The 20,440-nt window shown below is 41.6% G+C and overlaps 1 protein-coding gene and 1 long non-coding RNA gene across 2 annotated transcripts in view; one reads left to right on the top strand and one right to left on the bottom strand.

Annotated features, from left to right (window-relative positions):
• The window catches only part of LOC138747493 (phosphatidylinositol N-acetylglucosaminyltransferase subunit A-like), a 33,130-nt gene that overhangs the window by 9,012 nt on the left and 3,678 nt on the right, over positions 1 to 20,440 (bottom strand). Inside the window, exons 3-4 of the mRNA XM_069906759.1 lie at positions 19,132 to 19,264; positions 1,382 to 1,588 (exon numbers count right to left, since the gene is read on the bottom strand). Of these exons, the coding sequence (XP_069762860.1) occupies positions 1,382 to 1,588; positions 19,132 to 19,264 (340 nt within the window). The remainder of the gene's footprint in view (positions 1 to 1,381; positions 1,589 to 19,131; positions 19,265 to 20,440) is intronic.
• LOC138747494 (uncharacterized) lies at positions 958 to 19,189 on the top strand. Its single transcript, XR_011347518.1, has 3 exons — positions 958 to 1,265; positions 10,290 to 10,341; positions 19,075 to 19,189. It is a non-coding gene; the product is annotated as an uncharacterized lncRNA (long non-coding RNA).

The raw sequence follows: 20,440 nt of genomic DNA, 5'->3' as shown, positions 1-20,440 counted from the left end.
CAGATGGGTGAAGACAAGATTGATATAATGATTGGTATAGGCACGGTGGGCTGAAGAGCCTGTTCCTGTCCTGTAGTTTTCTATGAAAGTCTGCAAATGGTGTGATTGTAGTAAAAACATAGAAATGCTGGAGGATCTCAGCAGGTCTCACAGCGTCTATAGGAGGTAAAGATATCTATGATGGAACAAACAGCCTCTATCCATGTCATAATGGCTCTTGGATATTATGGGAGTCTAGGGTTAACACAAGAAAATGACGCTAAGGTAAAGGAAATCTGACAGAATTGGCAAATACATGAAGGGCTGAGTTGCCTACTCCAGCTTTTATTTCTTGACTTAAGTTTAATTTTAATTTCAAATGAATTTAATATATTAATAGCATGAATTGTTCTTTTATATTAATAAAGTTTCTACTAATAAAGTTGCTTGCATTTAAATATACACACTTTACAAAATAATGCAACATCCGAATGACATAATCATAATAAAAGTGACTAGATCTGCAACTCCTTGGAGACCGAGTTAGGGAACTAAAGCTGGATGAACTCCAGGTCATTCGGGTGGCAGTGATACACAAGAGCTTCAGGGAGACAGTCACCCCCAAAAGTCAGGAGGCAGGTAGCTGGGTGACTGATAGGAAAGGGAAGGGGTATAGGCAGACAGTGAAGAGCACAGCTGTGGCCATTCCCCTCAACATACTATTTTGGATACTATGGGGGGGGGGGAAATGATCAATCAGGGACAAGTCATAGTGGTCACGTCTCTGCCACAGTCTGGCCCTTCGGCACATAAGGGAAGGGGGGGGAGAAGAGGATAGCTACGGTGATTGAGGATTTGTTGGTTAAGCGAACAGATAGGAGGTTTTGTGAACAAAACCAAGGCTCCTGGATGATATATAACCTCTCAGGTGCCAGGGTCAGGGTCGAGTCCACAGCATTCTCAAGGGGGAGGGTGACCAGCCAGATGTCGTGGGGACCAATGGCATAGACAGAAGTAGAGATGAGGTCCTGAGGAGGGAATATAGGGAGTTAAGAAAGAAGCTGAAATGCAGGACCTCTAGAGTAGTGATCTCAAAATTCCTGTCTGCGCCATGTGCCAGTGAGGGTAGGAATAGGAAGTTGTGGGAGATTAATATGTGGCTGAAAAATTGGTGCAGGGAACGAGGGTTCAGATTTTTGGACCATGGGATCGCTTGTGTGGTAGGTCTTACCTGCACAAAAAGATCAGGCTTCATCTGAAATGGAAAGGGACCAATATCCTGGAAGGTAGGTTTGCTGGAACTGTTGGGGAGGGTTTAAACTAGCTTGGTGGGGGGGGGGGGGGTACTCTGCTGGAGGGTTCAATTAGACATATTACACACAATTTTACAGTAAGAACATACCTTTTCAGTGCGTTCTGCCACGTTTCTCCACGTGTACAAATTCTTCACTCTGTTGTGGATTGTTTCTGCTGGTGGCAATGTTCCTAGCCGTTGGCGGGTTATGGCAATTTCCAATCCTTCACACAAAGATTTCACAGTGGGCTCACATAAGATGATAAGATCCTCAGGAAGGACCTCTGGCACCCCACCAACCTTTGTACTGACAACCTTTTGAGAAAGCAGAGATCCATTAGTTTTGAATCTAGGTTATGAAGAAAAACACAAACGCATTCAATGCAGATGCATAACTGCAACAAGTAATATTCACTGGATGATACCAGTGAGGATAGGTGGTTCATGGAACATATGCATGACTGAAATGGAGAAACATTTAGCATTATCAAACAAAGGCTCTGCAGTCCAGTGGACTGTGTGAAGTTGTCCTCAATAACATCAATGGCCTGATGCCAAATCAAACAGCAATCTGTTATATTCATGGTCAGTCTACCACTCAAATATCCAGCTTCACAACAATGTGTGTGTATATCTTGTGCCAACAGCAGTAAAAACATTTAAAATAGGGGCACAACTCTGGGGCTCTTCAGGATTGAAGACCACATATCACACCATTTCCTGTCAACAATGGGGATGAAATAATTCCCCACTGCTGCTCTCCCTGGTTGCAGAATCAAAACTTCTGGGGAGAGTTCTTCAATGTCTGTCACTAACTGTGGATTTCAAGCACACCCATCAACTCAGTGGGCAAACAGGCTCCTTCTAAGGTTTAAAATTCTATTTGTTGCTCACTCTGTTGACCATTGGGCTGATGCAAGAAGGAAATTATGTTTCAGTTTATACACACGGACAATAAGGTTTCTATTCTTCAAATAATAAAAAACACAAAAATGCTGGAGGAACTGAGCTATGCAGCAACTGTATGAGGAAAAGATGTAGCCAATGTTTCAGGCCTGATCCCTTCTTCAACGTATGAGCATTAGGCAGGCAGGCTGGGGAAGGAGGGAAGAAAGGGTGGGGGAGGAGCACAGGCCAACAAGCAAAAAACATGGATAGGACAGGAGAGGATTGATCAAGTGAGGGAGGTAGTTCTGTGAATGCAGAGCTAGAGGAAAGGAGATAGAGGGACAGGGAAAGAGAGAGAAGAGCTAAAGGAAAGGAGACAGAGGGACAGGGAAAATGAGAGAAGAGCTGGAGGAAAGGAGACAATAAGAGCAGGGAAAGAGAGAGCGAAGAGCTGGAGGAAAGGAGACATAGGAGCAGAGAAGGGACAGTGGAGTAGGAGAATGGGCGTCAATGGAAACCAATGTTAATGCCATCTGTTTGGAGAGTGCCCGGACGGAATATGAGGTGTTCTTCCAATTTACGGGTGTCTTCTGTCTGGCAGAGAATGAGACCAGATGCAGTAGATGTTTCATGCAGCAAATGTAGCTTCACTTGCGAGGACTGTTTGGGGACCTGAATGGTAATGAGGGAGGAGGTGTGGGCACAAGTGTAGCATTTCTTGTGGTCATAGTAGGTACCAAAGGGGCAATAGGTGAGAAGGATGTAAACAAACAAAGAAATGTAAACAAACTGACTGTGCAAGAGAGAAAAAAATCTATAAAGTGCAAAGTAAGTGTGACAGTCGTGCTCCTGTCAAGGTACAAAAAGTACAATTCAAACAGACTTTATTCGAATAACGCTAGTAGGAATGAGCAGTCTGTAGTGTTGGGTAGACAAGGTCACCTCACTAAGACTGTTGGGTCTCATTCAAAGAACACAGTCACAAGGTAGAGTATTTAAAGCATTTTCCTGCATACAAATTGGATATCATTTCATTTGAACATATTGTTACAACTTACGATTTGCATTTTACATATCCTCTTCCTAAAGATAGGGAAATGGTTTGTTGTCAGCATTTATTCTCAAGTACAAGTCATAATTAAGAGATATCCTTCTTGAACACTGAGGTGCGCTGTTAGCCAGAATCAGACACACAAGGCAAAGACTGTACAACAGGCTTTAATCCACAAAGACTTCCACAGAGCCAGGCTGGCTGTAGCTGCAGTAACTCTGAGTGAGCTTCGGGAGGCTGACGCAGGCTTGTAACCCAGAGGGTGATTGACACCTGACTGGATGGGGCTTGATCCATTCAGGCTGACTGATTGACAGCTGGCCAGGTGTTGTCCTGTCCCCTTACACTCCTGCAGACACAGAGGTTTCCCCCTGCAGTAGGCTGGTGGTGTACCACCACATTCACCCCTTTCTTTAAAATTGTCCCAGGGGTGGGGGGGGGGCGGGGTGCAGTAACAAGGAATCGTACCCACTATACAACATACAATATTTATAGGTTGAGAAGATCCGGCGGCCGCCGGGGTTTCTGTGATCGACAAAGGACTGGTTCCTGGTCACTGGTCGGAGGGGAATTGGGGGAGGGCTGGCGGCAGGGGTCTGTGTGACTGGTGTGGTGTCACACGGAGGGGTGGCCGGGGGACCAAGGGTCGATGTATGAGGGTCATATTGGATGGGTGAGGGGCAGGTTCGTCTCCCAGGGCTGAAGTGGGCCCCTGGTGGTCAAGGACGTCCAGCGCGCTCCATAGCTGCCTGGGGACGTGGATGTATGCCCAGTCGGCGTGGTCCCGGGCTGAAGGATGGCATGGTGTGCTGGGTGTTCCTGCTGGAGCCAGGTCCCTGGTTGAGATGGTGTCCTCTCTGCTACTGCCGAACCTAACGTAGGAGTAGTTGTGGTTCGCATGTAGGAGGAAGACCTGCTCGACCAGGGCTTCGGCCTTGTATGTCCGTACGTGCTTACGAAGGTTCGCGAGTCATGTTGGGAGGGACATTCCAGTCACCGACTTCCTGGGGAATGAGAACAGACGTTCATGAGGGGTCTCGTTGGTATCCATGCATAGCAGTGACGAATGGCATGGAGTGCCTCAGGCAGGGCATCCTGCCAGTACTCAACGGCCCACCCTTTCGACTTGAGAGCCAGGAGGATTGCCTTCCAGACCACCCCGTTTTCGCGTTCCACTTGCCCATTGCCTCTCGGGTTATAGCTCGTCTTGCGACTGGTCACGATGCCCCTTGCCATCAGGTACTGGCGCAGCTCGTCACTCATGAAACTAGACTCCGGTCACTGGGGATGAAAGAGGGGTAGCCAAACATGGTGAAGATCTGTCCCAGGGCCCTGATGACGGTGGCCGTGGAGGTGTCCGGGCAAGGGATAGCGAAAGGGAAGCGTGAATACTCGTCCACTACCGTGAGGAAGTAGACGTTTCGGTTCGTGGAAGGCAGGGGCCCTTTGAAGTCCATGCCGAGATGCTCAAAGGACCAAGTAGCCTTTACAACATGGGCCTGGGGCGGGCGGAAGAAACGGGGTTTACACTCCGCGCAGACCCGGCAGGCCTCGGTCATATCCCCGACGACCCTGAAGGTGTACGGCAGGTTCCGGGACTTAATGAAGTGGTACAACCTAGTGACACCCGGATGGCAGAGGGACTCAAGCAATGCCTGCAGCCTGTCGTTGTGCATAGACGCGCAGGTGCGAAAGAGGGCATCGGGAGAGTCATTAAACTTCCTGGGGCGGTACTGGATGTTGTAGCTGTAGATTGCCAGCTCAACTCTCTAGCGCAGGATCTTGTCGTTCTTGATCTTGCTCTTGTGGGTAGTGTTAAACACGAATGTCACGGCCTGCTGGACCATGAGGAGGGTGAATCTCCTGCCGGCCAGATAGTAGCGCCAGTGGCAGACCGCTTCCGCAATCGCCTGGGCCTCCTTTTCAATGGCGGAATGCCCTACCTCGAAGCTGTGGAGGGTCCTAGAGAAGAAAGCAACGGGGCACCCCTCTTGGTTGACGGTAGCAGCAAGGGCTACCTCGGAGGCATCGCTCTCCATCTAGAAGGAGGAATCCTCATCCACAGCCTGCATCGTGGCTTTCATTATGTCTTGCCTGATGTGGATGAAAGCTGCCTGCACCTCGGGTGGCAGGGGAAAAGTTGTAGCTTAGGCCAGTGGGAGGACCTTGTCCGAGAAGCGAGGGACCCACTGTGAGTAATAAGAGAATAGGCCAAGGCACCTGCGGAGGAGAGGGCCTTCAGCGTGGGGGGAGAGGTAATTCCATTAATGGGCGCATCCTTTCTGGATCTGGGCTGACGACCCCAAGGGCCACGATGTACCCCAGGATGGCGAGGCGGGTGGTGCTAAACACACACTTCTTGTTAAAAGTGAGGTTCAGCTCCCCGGCCGTCTGGAGGAATTTCTCCAGGTTAGCATCGTGGTCCTGCTGGTCACGGCCGCAGATAGTGACGTTATCCAGATACGGGAATGTTGCCTTCAGCTTGTGCCGGTCAACCATGTGATCTATATCCCGCTGGAAGACGGAGACCCTGTTTGTGACCCCAAAGGGAACTTGGCGGAACTGGTACAGGCGCCTGTACAGGTACTGGTACAGGTGTAGGGCTTGTCCTTCAGGTGGATGGGGATTTGGTGATACGCCGACTTCAGGTCAATCGTGGAGAAAACCTGGTAGCCGGCGATCCTCAGCAGGGGGTAGGTGTCCAGTTGGGTGTACCGGTTAATGGTCTGGCTGCAATCCACGACCATCCTCGGCTTACTTCCCCCTTTGACCACCAGGACTTGGGCTCTCCGAGGGCTGTTACTGGGCTCTATGACACCTTCCTCCAGGAGTCGCTGCACCTCCGCCTTGATGAATTCTCTGTCTGTGGCGCAATAGCGCCAACTTCTGGCGGCAATCGGCTTGCAGCCTAGCGTAAGATGTGGGAAGAGCGGCAGAGGGGTGATGCGTAGTGTGGAGAGGCCGCAGGTTGGCCAGGGCTGGTAGGTTGGCGTGCTGTGTAACATGAGTGGAGGTTGGGGCCCCCTGAAGGCAAGGGTGACACTCTCCAGGTGGCACTGGAAATCAAGGCCCAGGAGGACTGGGGCGCAGAGTTTGGGCATGACCAGGAGCCTGAACCCTGCGCAAGTCTCCCTTCCCACAGTTATATCGGCCGAGCAGTGCCCGAGGGTACCAACAGTCTTATCCTTGGCGGCGAGAGTCCACCTTGGTGGTGGGGTGGACTTTTAATCTCAGTGAGTGGGCCACACTCAGGTGAATGAAGCTCTCGGTGTTGCCACTGTCGAACAGGCACTTTGTTACCTGCCCGTTGACTTGTACGTCCATCATAGAGCGCCTGAGGTCGTGAGGGATGTCCCTAGTCAGCGTGGTGGCAGCCAGGACAGTCTTGGAGTCAGAGTCGTCACTCTCCGGTTGTGCACAGCGTTTTATGGCGTCCGGAGGTGTGGGGAGCATCGGTAGGGTGGCCTGGTCATCGCTCATGTTGACCACGTCGACATCGGTCGTGGGGTGTGGCATGCGGTAGCCAATGCCATCCGGTGGTGTGGGGAGCGTCTGTAGGGCAGCCTGGTCATCGCCCATGTTGACCACGTCGACATCGGTCGTGGGGTGTGGTATGCAGTAGCCGATGCCATCCGGAGGTGTGGGGAGCGTCTGTAGAGCAGCCTGGTCATCGCCCGTGTTGATCACGTCATTCTCATCGTCGTCGGGGGCCCTCCGTGTCAGCCGCTCCCTGGCCCAAGATGGCGGCGGCACGTGGGGGCCTGCTGCATGGCTGGCCTCCTTCCCCAGCCATGTTCGTAGCGCTGGCTGGTTTTGAGAGGCACACTTTAGCGAAATGGCCTTTCTTGCCGCATCAGGAACAGTACTGGTTCCGAGCCAGGCAGTTTTGGTGCGCTCATCAGTCTGACCCACACCAGGACCCACAGTACTTTCAGGGGCGCCGGGCGCCTGCTATAGCGACGTTTTCCTCCCCAGCTCGGTCTGGGGCTGCAGCTGCAGTGTGAGAGGGCCATGAGGGAGCCTGGGGAACCTGGAATCAAAGGCTTCGATGTGCAGGGCTGCCGCTTCCAGGGTTTTCCACTGTCTTGGATAGGGCATAGATATGGTCTTCCAGCAGCTTCTGTCGGATGGCCCTCAAGCGTAGCCCTCGGACGAAGGTGACCTCTCGACCTCCTCTGCGCCTACCCCAGGTTCAGCCAGACACGGGTGGGCCAACTCTCGCAGGTGTCCCAGGTAAGACTCAGCCGTCTCCCCGGGTTGCTGGGCTCAGGTGTTGAGGAGGTACCTTGAACAGACTGCATTCATGGGGGGCTTGTACAAGTTCTCGAGAGTGTCCATTGCGCTCTTGTATGTGGAGCAGCCTTTGGTTGGCTGGAAGGCGTGGGGACCTAGCTTTGACCGGAGTAGAACCAGCCTCTTCTGATCTGAGTCCAGTCTGGGCTGACTTCGAGGCTCCCTGCACTCAGGAGTTTTTCCATGGCAGCTGTGGGAAAAATTTGTGGATTAAATTGTGGTGTCCTGTTAGCCAGAATCAGACACACAAAAGGTAAAGACTGTACAACAGGCTTTAATCCACAAAGACTTCCACAGAGCCAGGCTGGCTGTAGCTGCAGTAACTCTGAGTGAGCTTCGGGAGGCCGGCGCAGGCTTATATCCAGGAGGGTGATTGACACCCAACCGGGTGGGGATTGATCCATTCAGGCTGACTGATTGACAGCCGGCCAGGTGTTGTCTTGTCCCCTTACACTCCTGCAGGTACAGAGGTTTCCCCCCTGCAGTAGGCCGGTGGTGTACCACCACAAACACAAAGATCAACAGAAGTCTGGAAGGGTTATTCTCAGTACACATCAATATTGATTCTCTGCCTGCCTGATTTCTGGTTTTTAATTAACACATGCAAATAGATAGTTTCACTCTAATTTTAAATTATTAAAGTTAACAATGTTGTTGGGGGGGGGGGGGGGGGGGCGTAGCCTGATGGTGAAGGAAGAAGTGTAATTCCGTCTTCACCAAGTTGGACTAATAAATACCCGAATTAAAATACTTTAAAAAGTCTTGAAAGTTTGCTCTGAAGTTGTCTGAATGTTAAAAGACTACAATGGCTGCTAATACAAAGAAATCGAAAGCACAGATTCAGAAGAAACTTCTTTTTAAGAGTCCAGAAGAAATGAGGCCTATTTCTCAAGTGGAATCCACGGAATCGATTGGACAGTTACCTAACCAGCAACACACTCAAGCTCGCCTATTTTACCCCGGCGCCCTCGCAAAATGGCGCCGGACATCCATTTTTTCCTTCTTATCTTGATCAGCGCGCTTGTGATGTCAGGCGTGCTGTAGAGTTGCCGGAGTCTACAGTGTCAGGCCCGGTGCACGACACCGCTGAAGGTTCCAGCGGTGTAGAGGCCCGAGGCAGTGTGTCCCGGGTCCACAATCTTCTGGATAGGGTTTGGGCTGTCAGCGAAGTTGGTCGGCAACGGCCTGACCACGTCGGAACTGGGTCTGTAGGCATACAGACCAGAAGCAAGGTGACAAAATTGCTGGTAGAATCAAAAGAACAACAAGGGAAAACTTCTTTTCAAACTGAAGAAATGGAAGAAGAATCATTGACTGTTACTGAAGTGAAAAAAGGTAGGCCTCAAGAAGAGACTAGTGACACTACTTTTGATGCTGTTTTTACAATCTTGGAATCTATAGCTCATCAAATGAGTAATATGTCAACACAAATGTCTACCCAGATTAATCATGGATTTATGAACATGACTGAAAAAATGAATAATATTTGTGAAGAAGTTTCTTCTGTTAAGAAAGATATTTCTGTTGTTAAAGCTGATGTTAATAGATGCTTGAATATGGTGGATACAATTCAAGAGAATTTTAAGAAAATGGAAGGTGCCTTTCAAGTTTGTAGAGAACAAATGGATCGTAATAAAGAGAAAATAGAAAAAGTGGAAGATTCTTTCGTTGGATGAGAAATTCATAAGAAGGACTTATTGAAGAAGATAGATTCTTTGGAAAATCAAAGCCACTGGAATAATGTTAAAATAGTGGGAATTCCAGAAGGAACTGAGGGTTCAGATCCTATTAAAAAAATTTTTAAATGGATCCCTGAAGCATTGGGATTGGAATTTTTTCCAGAAGGTTTGGAATTAGATAGGGCACACAGAACTTTAAGAAGCAAGCCATATCCGGGTCAACCTCTACGAGCTGTTTTGATTCGTTATTTACGGTATCAAGATAGGGAAGCTATTTTGAGAGTAGCAGTCCAAAATGCACGTAGATATCAGTCTCCGTTGATGGTGCAGGGAAATAAGGTTTTCTTCTACCTGGATTTAAGTCAAGAAATTATTAAAAGGCATAAAGAATTCAATTCTGCTAAAGAGGTGCTTTGGAGGAAGGGTTATAAATTTTCTTTCAGATACCCTGCAGTTTTGAAGATTTTTAATGGTAATTTCCAATCACAGTTTTTTGAGAGTGATCACTATGCTTTAATTTTTGTCAATTCTTTGCCAGACAGGGCTACTGAAAGGCAACCTTCACCTAAGAGGAAAAACACGTGATAAAAAGAATAGAAATGGGAATGGGAAGACAAAAATGTCAAAGAGCCTTGGGATTGAATTAATTGGGGCTGTGAGCTGATTTAGACTTATAATTTTATGTCCGGTTGGGGGGGATGGATGTCGCTGAAGCTTTCGGAACTCATCCGCCACCTGTGGGGGGGGGGGGGGGGGAGGAAGGAAATTTTATTTCTTTCCACACCCAGTTAAGTGGGGAGTTATTAGTTTTGTAGTTTCTATTTTTTTTCAAAAACACCTTTTTTTTGTGTAAGCTTTACTTTGTTTAGGGAGTGGCTGTTTAATTTAAGGGCTATTTAGCAAGGGGAGCTTTAATTTTTCTTATTAAGGAGAGGGTTTTTTGTGGATTGAAGGAATAGAAGGAGGGAGCTTTTACTTTATTCTGATAACAATGTCTAGTTTGAAGTTTGCAACATATAATGTGCAGGGTTTAAATCACCCAATTAAATGTAAACATGTTTTAGCCTATATAAAAAAGATGAAAGTCGATATTGCTTTTTTACAGGAAACTCATTTAACTGAAAAAGAACATTTGAAATTGAAGACTGGGTCGGTCGGTCGGTCATGTATTTTCATCTTCTTTCAATTCAAAAACTCGAGGAGTGGTGATCTTGATTCACAAGAAAATACCATTTGAACTTGAATCTTTGGTGGAATCAGTTGGCCAAATTCTAATGATTAATTGTAAATTGTTTGCTGAGTCATGGTGATTGTTGAATGTGTATCCACCTAATGTTGATGACGAACAATTTGTGTCTGAAGCTTTTTTAACTTTAAGTCAAGCTAAAGAAAATATTTTGATTGGGGGAGATTTCAATTGTGTATTAGGTCCATTATTGGATAAATCTCCGAAAATCTTGAAAAAAATCAAAAGCAGTGGTCCAATTGGTTTGTTTGATTTTCAAGGATTGACTTCTTTTTGACATCAGCACATTTGCAATCTCGTTTTATTCAAGCTGAATATAAGAGTAGAATAATTTCTGATCATTCATTGTTATTCATTTCTTGTGTTGGCCCGGAAGTTATTCAATCAACTTTTCGGTGGAGGTTAATGCAATGTTATTGAAAAAAAATGGAATTTATAAAATTCATTAAGGATCAAATTGTTTCTTTTTTGGATTTGAATACGAATACAGTTCAGAGTATTTATGGGATACTTTGAAGGCGTTTTTACGTGGTCAAATTATTAGCTATGCATCAAAAGAAAAAGAAGAAATTTTTGGCAGAGACTCGGTCACTGGAAAAACAGATAGCTGATTTGGAAAAAGAACTTCAGAGAAATTGTACAGAGGATAATAAGGGAGCTCTGACTAAATTAAAGTTATGATATTATGCACTACAAACATATCAATTTGAATGTTTGATTCAAAGATCTAAACAACATTATTACGAGTTAGGGGACAGAGACCATAAAGTTTTAGCATGGCAACTAAAAACAGAACAAGCATAGAGAACTATTAACGCTGTGAGGAAGAATAACTCAGTTACTTTTAAACCTCAGGAAATCAATGACCAATTTTTATCATTTTACCAAACCAATATTAGGGGAAGATGATGTGAGGAAACTGGATTCTCCTTTTACAGATTTAGAAATAAAGAATGTTATTCAACAAATGCCTAACGGGAAGTCTCCAGGAGATGATGGATTCACTGTTGAATTTTATTAAGTTTTTAATGATGATCTGTCCTCTTTTTATTTATGGATGTTCTTCATCAGGTAATGCAGAAACAAGCTTTACCAGACTCGTGTTTAAGTGCAATAATAATGGTTATACCAAAGAGAAGATAGAGATCCTTTGAATGTAGTTTCATATCAGCCAATTTCTTTATTAAATGTGGATTATAAAATAATAGTGAAATTATTGGCAAATAGACTTGCTAAGTATTTACCACAATTGGTACATGCTGACCAGGCTGGTTTTATTAAAAATAGGTATGCCCCTGACAATATTCTTAGAGTGATTTTGTCGATCAACGCTTCACGTCAACAATCCAACCTACCAATGGTAGTTGCTTTAGATGCTGAAAAAGGATTTGATAGAGTCGAATGGAATTTTTTATTTAAAATTTTGGAGAAATACAAGTTTGGACCCTTTTTTATTGGTTGGGTGAAGGAATTATTTAATAATCCCATTGCTAGGGTGGCGACAAATGGTCAAACCTCTTCTTTCTTTAAATTATCACGTTCAACCCGTCAAGGTTGTCCTTTGTCGCCAGCTCTATTTGCGTTGGTCATTGAACCGTTAGCTCAAGCTATTAGGCAGAATGAGAATGTTAGAGGAATAAGGATAGCAGACGATGAAAATCTATTTGCTGATGACGTTTTGATATATTTAACTAATCAGGAACATTTTTACATTCCGTTTGGCTTTGTGATAAAGTTCAATCATTTTAGTATAAAATTAGGGAATTTCTTCAAAATTTGTTTAAAATTCAATTCTTGTTAAATCCTAAAATCTTTTTGTTGGGTTATACTGCTCCATTTATGGATTTGGGGTTAGATAAGTTTCAGACAGCATTTTTACGTTTAGCATTGGCTGTAGCACGTAAATGTGTTGCGATTTCTTGGAAAGACGAAGTTGAGATAAAAGTAAATCATTGGCATAATGAGTTAAGGTCCTGTATTTATATGGAGAAAATAACATATAATTTGCATGATAATTATGATTTTTTTTGTTAAGATATGGTCACCTTATTTGAAATGTATGAATTTAGTAATAGTTTAAACTGCTGTATGTATTTTTTAAATTTTCTCAATGCTTCCCTTGTGGGGTTTGCTGAGGGTGGGGGGAAGGGGGTGAGATACTTGTAGTTTTCATTTTTATATTATGGATTTTGTAAAAGTTTTTGTTTTGAAAATATTAAATAAAGTTTTTAAAAAATTTAACAATGGTGGCCAAAACTTCTGGGCAGAAACAATGTCAACCAGGGACTGAGTGGTGTTGGACGCTTATTGCAGCCTTTTTACAATTTACATCGCGTCCAACAGGTAGTAACTCAATCAGTAGTCAGTTAGCATTATTGTGTTAAGATATCAGGCAGGCATCAGAATATCTGGAGCCTGGGGGGTTCTGTAGAAGAGGTGAGAATTGATTCCTGTCTGGGAGATTCTATAGTTTTTAAACTTATACCCTGTTCTGTGGGAGCTTCTTTTTTTTTTTTAATTTTTTATTTTTCACACCATAAATCACAATAGCCATGATATACACTTTTTCTTTTTCACACATTTACAGTGACTTTTTCTCCCCCCCACCTCCCTCCTCCCAAGCCACCCCCCCCCCTCTCATCCATTTTAGGTATACAATCTAGGTTGCATTAATTCAGTCAGACAATGTTGTCATTCAACAAAAATACACCAGAAATTCTACAGATTCCATTCTTTTCTTTCCTTCTCCTTCCATCAACTTAGGTAATGTTTGTCCCCGGTAGGTTTTCGCTATTGTATTTAATGTAAGGCTCCCATACTTGTTCGAATATTTCAATATTATTTCTTAAACTATATGTTATTTTTTTCTAATGGAATACATTTATTCATTTCTATATACCATTGTTGTATTTTCAAATTATCTTCCAATTTCCAGGTTGACATAATACATTTTTTTGCTACGGCTAGGGCTATCTTAACAAATCTTTTTTGTGCATCTTCCAAGTCAATTCCAAATTCTTTATTTTTTATGTTACTTAGGAGAAAGATCTCTGGATTCTTTGGTATATTGTTTTCTGTTATTTTATTTAATATCTGATTGAGATCATCCCAAAATTTTTCTACTCTCTCACATGTCCAGATTGCATGAATTGTTGTTCCCCTTTCTTTTTTACATCGAAAACATCTATCAGATACTGTTGGGTCCCATTTATTTAACTTTTGCGGTGTAATGTATAGTCTGTGTAACCAATTATATTGTATCATACTCAGCCTCGTATTTATTGTATTTCTCATCGTTCCAGAACATAATTTCTCCCATGTTTCCTTTTTTATCTTTATATTTAAACCTTGTTCCCATTTTTGTTTAGTTTTACCATTTGTTTCCTCATTCTCCTTTTCTTGCAGTTTAATATACATATTTGTTATAAATCTTTTGATTAACATTGTATCTGTAATCACATATTCAAGGTTACTTCCCTCTGGTAAACTCAAATTGCTTCCTAATTTATCTTTCAAGTAGGATCTCAGTTGGTAATATGCCAGCGCTGTATCTCCAGTTATATTGTACTTATCTCTCATTTGTTCAAAGGATACGAATCTACTTCCTGAAAAACAATTTTCTATTCTTTTAATCCCTTTTTTTTCCCCATTTTCCCCAAAGTGACAGTAAATGGACGTATCAAAGCAATTTAACTTAAGCAGGTCAACGCGGCAGGGATGCCCACTATCACCATTATTGTTTGCGCTAGCTATAGAACCACTAGCAGAATCGATAAGAATAGATAATAATATAAAAGGAATAAAAATAAAAGACAGGGAATATAAAATCAGTCTATTTGCGGATGATGTGATAGTGTACTTAACAGAACCAGAACTATCAATAAAAGAACTATATAAGAAATTGAAGGAATATGGAGAAGTGTCGGGATACAAGATAAACGTAAATAAAAGTGAAGCAATGCCTATGAATAATGCAGATTTCTCAAAATTTAAGAAGGAATCCCCATTCAGATGGCAAATGCAGGCAATAAGATACCTAGGTGTACAAATAAACAAAAATCTAGGCCAATTATATAAACTCAATTACAATCCACTAATGAAAAAATTACAGGACGATTTAGAGCATTGGAAAGAGCTACCACTAACACTGATAGGAAGGATAAACTGTATTAAAATGAACATTTTTCCAAGGATACTATACTTATTTCAGGCATTGCCAATACAACTGACAGAAAAATTCTTCAAAGAGTTAAAGAAAATAATAAGGAAATTTTTATGGAGAGGGGGGACTAGATAAATTAACAGAATGGTATAAACAAGGAGGCTTACAATTGCCAAACTTCAAAAATTATTATAGAGCTGCACAATTAAGGTACCTATCAGATTTTTATCAAACAAGGGAAAAACCAGACTGGACGAGATTAGAATTAGATAAAATAGGGGAAAAGATACCTGAACACATATTATATAAATGGGACGAAAAATTGGTACAACATAGAACTTCTCCAGTATTACACCATCTCCTCAATATATGGAAGAAGATTCATGTAGAAAGAAATAAAACAAATTATCAATTACCAAAACTAATATTGACGCAAAATAAGCTACTCCCTTTTACAATAGACAACCTTTCGCTAACGGTCCCTTATATAATGCTTTAATCCAATTAATATACTTCTCTGGTAAACTGAATTTTTGCAATACTTTGAACAAGTAATTCCATTCTACTCTGTCGAAGGCCTTCTCTGCGTCTAAAGCAACTGCTACTGCAGGTGCTTTATTTCCTTCTACTGCATGAATTAAGTTAATAAATTTACAAATATTGTCTGTTGTGCGTCTTTTTTTGATAAATCCAGTTTGGTCTAAATTTACCATTTTCGGTACCTGTTCTGCTAATCTGTTTGCTAATAGTTTAGCTATTATCTTATAATCTGTGTTTAGCAGAGATATTGGTCTATATGACGCTGGTGAGAGTGGATCTTTCCCTTGTTTTAGTATCACTGTAATTATTGCTGTTTTACATGAATCTGGTAAGTTTTGTGTCTCATCAATCTGGTTGATTACATCCAGGAGGGGCGGTATTAATAGGTCTTTAAATGTTTTGTAGAATTCTATTGGGAGTCCATCCTCTCCTGGTGTCTTATTATTTGGTAATTTTTTTATTATCTCTTGTATTTCTACTGTTCCAAATGGTTCTGTTAATTTATTTTGTTCCTCTATTTGTAGTTTTGGTAGTTCAATTTTAGTCAAAAATTAATCTATTTTCCCTTCTTTCCCTTCGTTTTCAGTTCGGTATAATTGTTCATAGAATTCTCTGAAGTTTTCCTTAATTTCTTTTGGATTATATGTAATTTGTTTGTCTTTTTTCCTTGTTGCCAATACCATTTTCTTAGTTTGCTCTGTCTTAAGTTGCCATGCTAAGATTTTGTGTGTTTTTTCACCTAGTTCATAATATTTCTGTTTTGTCTTCATTATATTCTTCTCCACCTTATATGTTTGTAATGTTTCATATTTTATTTTTTTATCCGCCAATTCTCTTCTTTTGGTTGTATCTTCCTTTATTGCTAATTTTTTTTCTATGTTTACTATTTCCCTTTCCAACTGCTCTGTTTCCTGATTATAGTCCTTCTTCATCTTGGTTGCATAACTTATTATTTGTCCTCTAATGAATGCTTTCATTGCGTCCCATAGTATAAACTTATCTTCCACTGATTCCGTATTTACTTCAAAGTACATTTTTAATTGTTTTTCAATAAATTCTCTAAAATGCTGTCTTTTAAGTAGCATGGGGTTTAATCTCCATCTATACATTCTTGGAGGGATGTCCTCTAGCTTTACTGTCAGTATTAAGGGTGAATGGTCCGATAGCATTCTCGCTTTATATTCTGTTTTTCTTACTCTATCCTGCATACTAGCTGATAACAAAAATAGGTCTATTCTTGAGTATGTTTTATGTCTAGTCGAGTAGTATGAGTATTCCTTTTCTTTTGGGTTTTGTTTCCTCCATATGTCCACAAGTTTCATTTCTTGCATTGATTTAATTATAAATTTGGTTACTTTGTTCTTCCTGTTAATTTTTTTTTTTCCCCGTTTTATCCATATTTGGATCCAAATTCAGATTGAAATCCCCTCCTATTAGTATGTTCCCTTGCGTATTAGCTACCTTCAAAAAGATATCTTGCATAAACTTTTGATCTTCTTCGTTAGGTGAATATATATTAAGTAGATTCCAAAGCTCCGAATATATCTGACATTTTATCATAACATATCTCCCTGCTGGATCTATTATTTCCTCTTCTATTTTAAATGGCACATTTTTGCTAATTAATATAGCCACTCCTCTTGCTTTTGAATTATATGATGCTGCTGTTACATGTCCTACCCAATCTCTCTTTAATTTCTTGTGCTCCAATTCAGTTAAGTGTGTTTCTTGGACAAATGCTATATCTATTTTTTCCTTTTTCAGTAAATTTAGTAGTTTCTTCCTTTTAATTTGGTGATGTATTCCATTAATATTTAAAGTCATATAGTTCAGCGTAGCCATTTTATGTTTTGTTTATCTTCTCTTTCCGTTTTTCCATCATTACCTTTCCTCCTTTTCCATTTCTGTTTTCTTATTTTCAACTCTTTACCAGACAACATTCCTACAACATCCAACATTTTCCTTATTCTCCTATTTCTATCTTCTTTATCCCCAATCTCCTCTTCCCCTCCTGAGTTGTCCTTTATCCCTTGTCGGACAACCACATCTCCCCTCTCCATTTGGATTTGCGAATCCACTCGCAAGCGTCAACTGATTTTGCAGTGACCGCTCTTTCCCCCCCCCAGCCCCCCCCAGAAAAGATTTCACTTTTCATATGTCACAAAGGTCACTCTTTTAATTCCCTCCTTATTCTCTCTATTCCATTACCTTCCCTTATTAATTCTTGTCTATACTATCTATGTTTTCCTCTAATTACAGATACTTTCACGTATGCCCATTGTCTCTATTCACTCTTATACCTCTTTACCCGCATACATATCAATCGTGGTCATTTTTACCCTCATTACCCGTCTTCATCCCTCAGTCTATTTTTGTAATTGTTCTGCAAATTTTCATGCTTCATCTGGATCCGAGAACAGTCTGTTTTGTTGTCCTGGAATAAATATTTTCAATACCGCAGGATGCTTCAGTGTAAATTTATACCCTTTCTTCCATAAAATCGCCTTTGCTGTATTGAACTCTTTTCTCTTCTTTAGGAGTTCAAAACTTATATCTGGATAAATGAAGATTTTTTGCCCTTTATACTCCAGTGGTTTGTTGCCCTCTCTTACTTTTTCCATTGTCTTCTCCAGTACCTTTTCTCTTGTAGTATATCTTAGGAATTTTACTACAATAGATCTTGGTTTTTGTTGTGGTTGTGGTTTAGAGGCCAATGCTCTATGTGCCCTTTCTATTTCCATTTCTTGCTGTAGTTCTGGACATCCTAGGGTCTTAGGGATCCACTCTTTTATAAACTCTTCATCTTCCTTAAGACCCACTATCTTTATGTTATTTCTTCTGTTATAATTTTCCATTATATCTATTTTTTGAGCTAGTAGTTCTTGTGTCTCTTTAGTTTTTTTATTAGATTCCTCCAATTTCTTTTTTAAGTCTTCTACCTCCATTTCTGCTGCTACTGCCCGTTCTTCCATCTTGTCCATTTTTTTCCCCATTTCTGTTAAGGTCATATCTATTTTATTCACTTTCTCTTCTGTGTTGTTTATTCTTCTTCTTAAATCATTGAATTCCTGTGTTTGCCATTCTTTAAATAACTCCATGTATCCTCTAACAAGAGCAAGTATATCCTTTACCTTGCCTTTCCCTTTATCTATTTCACTGTATTCTTCCTCTTCTTCTTCCTCTGGGTTGGCCATCTGTTGTTTCTTTGTTGCCCTTTCCTTCTCTTCTTTCTTGTTTCCATTGTCTTCTGTGGTCTCTTCTTGCTGCAGGTGTTCTGCAGCTGTCGTTGCCGGCTGTGGAGATCGACTCCCCAGCTGGTCCCCCCTCCCGTCGGTGTGTTTTTTTTCATGCGCACCGCGCATGCGTGAGGAGTCGCGCATGCGCGGTTGCGCACTTTTACTTGGCTCTGTGAGCCATTGTTGTAGTTCTTTTTCTACCGACCTGAGGTAGCGGGCTCCTCTCTCCACAGCGGGCCTCTTCGGACAGGTAAGGCCTTCACCTTTTTCCTCCGTTGTCTTCTCTTCCTCTCTTCTTACCATTGATTTTGATTTTTCTTCTTTTGTCTCCATCTTCTTTCCACCTTTATACTCACTTTTCTTTAACTTGTATTTCTGTGCCTTTATGTTTTCTCTTGTTTTTCCCGACTTTTCTGGAGAGGGCTGGAGTTCTCCGTCCGGCCACTACTCCATCACGTGACTCCTCTGTGGGAGCTTCTTGATTGAGTAAAACGTATTTTTGTAGCTATCTTAAAAACACGATTTTCTAGGTAAGAGTACTTAAATTAGTCTTTATATGCTTATATTTAAGAAATATAAATGTTAATTCTGGTCTTTCAGGTCACATTATTTCTTCCAAATGTAGAAAAAAATATTCAATTAGAGAAGAATTTGATTGGGAAAATTATCTCCAGATTCCTTATAATGTGAATTCCGCTGTTTACAGGTACACCAGACTGACAGACTTCTCCACATAGAACAGAAAATTTTGGAATTTCTTTACCTGTAAACCACAACTTGCTCCTTCAACTATTGCCATACAGAAAGCTTCAGTCAGGGAAGTATTGAGAAAAATATGTCCCTGGACCAAAACATCTCTCACATCTTTATGCTCAAGGGCACCCAGAAGTCTTACTCTGTAAAAAAAAATCAAAATATGAGTGAACTATAACTAAACAAAAAGCAAAGATAAATAATTTTTAACAATTTTAATAAACTATCAACGATAAAGTATTGCAAATAAATTGTGTTGCATTCAGCTATATGTTTAAATTTAAAATAGGATTTAAGTCTGCAGCAAGAGAAGTTATTAACAGTTCACAATTTTTTATTAACCACTTCTAATTTTTTAAATTAGGAAGCCAGTAACAGCATATTAATTTGCAAAATAATTAAACAACAAAGAAATCTTAACTACTTCCTCTTGGCATCCATGTCCCTTTGGGTGAATGTGGGAGCTTTTTCCTTCAGGCCTGCAACCTCATGAGGCAGCCAAAATGTCTGTTGCTCCTGCCTGGCTCCCACTGTGAGTGTCTACAGGGGCTGACACCCTTTCCTGGCTCTACGTGGTAAAGTACCAGGTGATGTGTGAGATCCCATTTAACGCTCATTTCTGGCTAAAAACCACTCCAACACTAAAATCAAGTGTCTTTTTGACCAATTTCATTTTTTAATCGCAGGAGGCATAATTGGATGCAAATCTAAAAACAATCATATTTTAACACAACAAATTTTGGTGCAATTTAATTTCTTTCTAAAAATAGGACAGCAAACCAGAGAAAAAATATTTTAAAAATTCTATTTGATTTGTAAATATGTAAACAGACAATGGAAAACTTAAATATGCAACCCCTAGAGACAGAGGCTGGTGAAACTTAAATGGTGAACAAGGAAAAGACTGAGATTTTATTTTTGTCCAGTTCTGAAGACACAATAGAGATTTCAGGAACAGTGAACAACCACAGGTCTAATGAGAGCAAAAAACAAAATACAATTAACATTAGTTGAGAAATTAATGGCTCTAAAGGCTGATAAAGTTCCTTGTTGTGAACCTACATTACAGGATTCAATATGGTGACCAGAGCATATGGATGTGGTGATCTTTAGGGATTCAGAGATCGCAGGAACATGAGTAGGATGGGGTGGGAGGAGAGGTTGAAAGAAAGAGTAAACAATGGAAGAGATAATATTTTTATTTTAACAACTCTAGTATGTTTATTAATTTGTTTCCCTTCCACAGGTTAATAATGGCAGAACAAAAGGCAGTGGAGGTCAGTATGACCAGAAGAATTACAATGGATACTCAAGTTAGA

The sequence above is a fragment of the Narcine bancroftii genome, chromosome 12 (genome assembly GCF_036971445.1).
Source record: "Narcine bancroftii isolate sNarBan1 chromosome 12, sNarBan1.hap1, whole genome shotgun sequence".
Lineage (NCBI taxonomy): Eukaryota > Metazoa > Chordata > Chondrichthyes > Torpediniformes > Narcinidae > Narcine > Narcine bancroftii.
The sequence above is the reverse complement of the archived record's forward strand: the minus strand, read 5'-3'. Positions and strand labels throughout refer to the sequence as shown.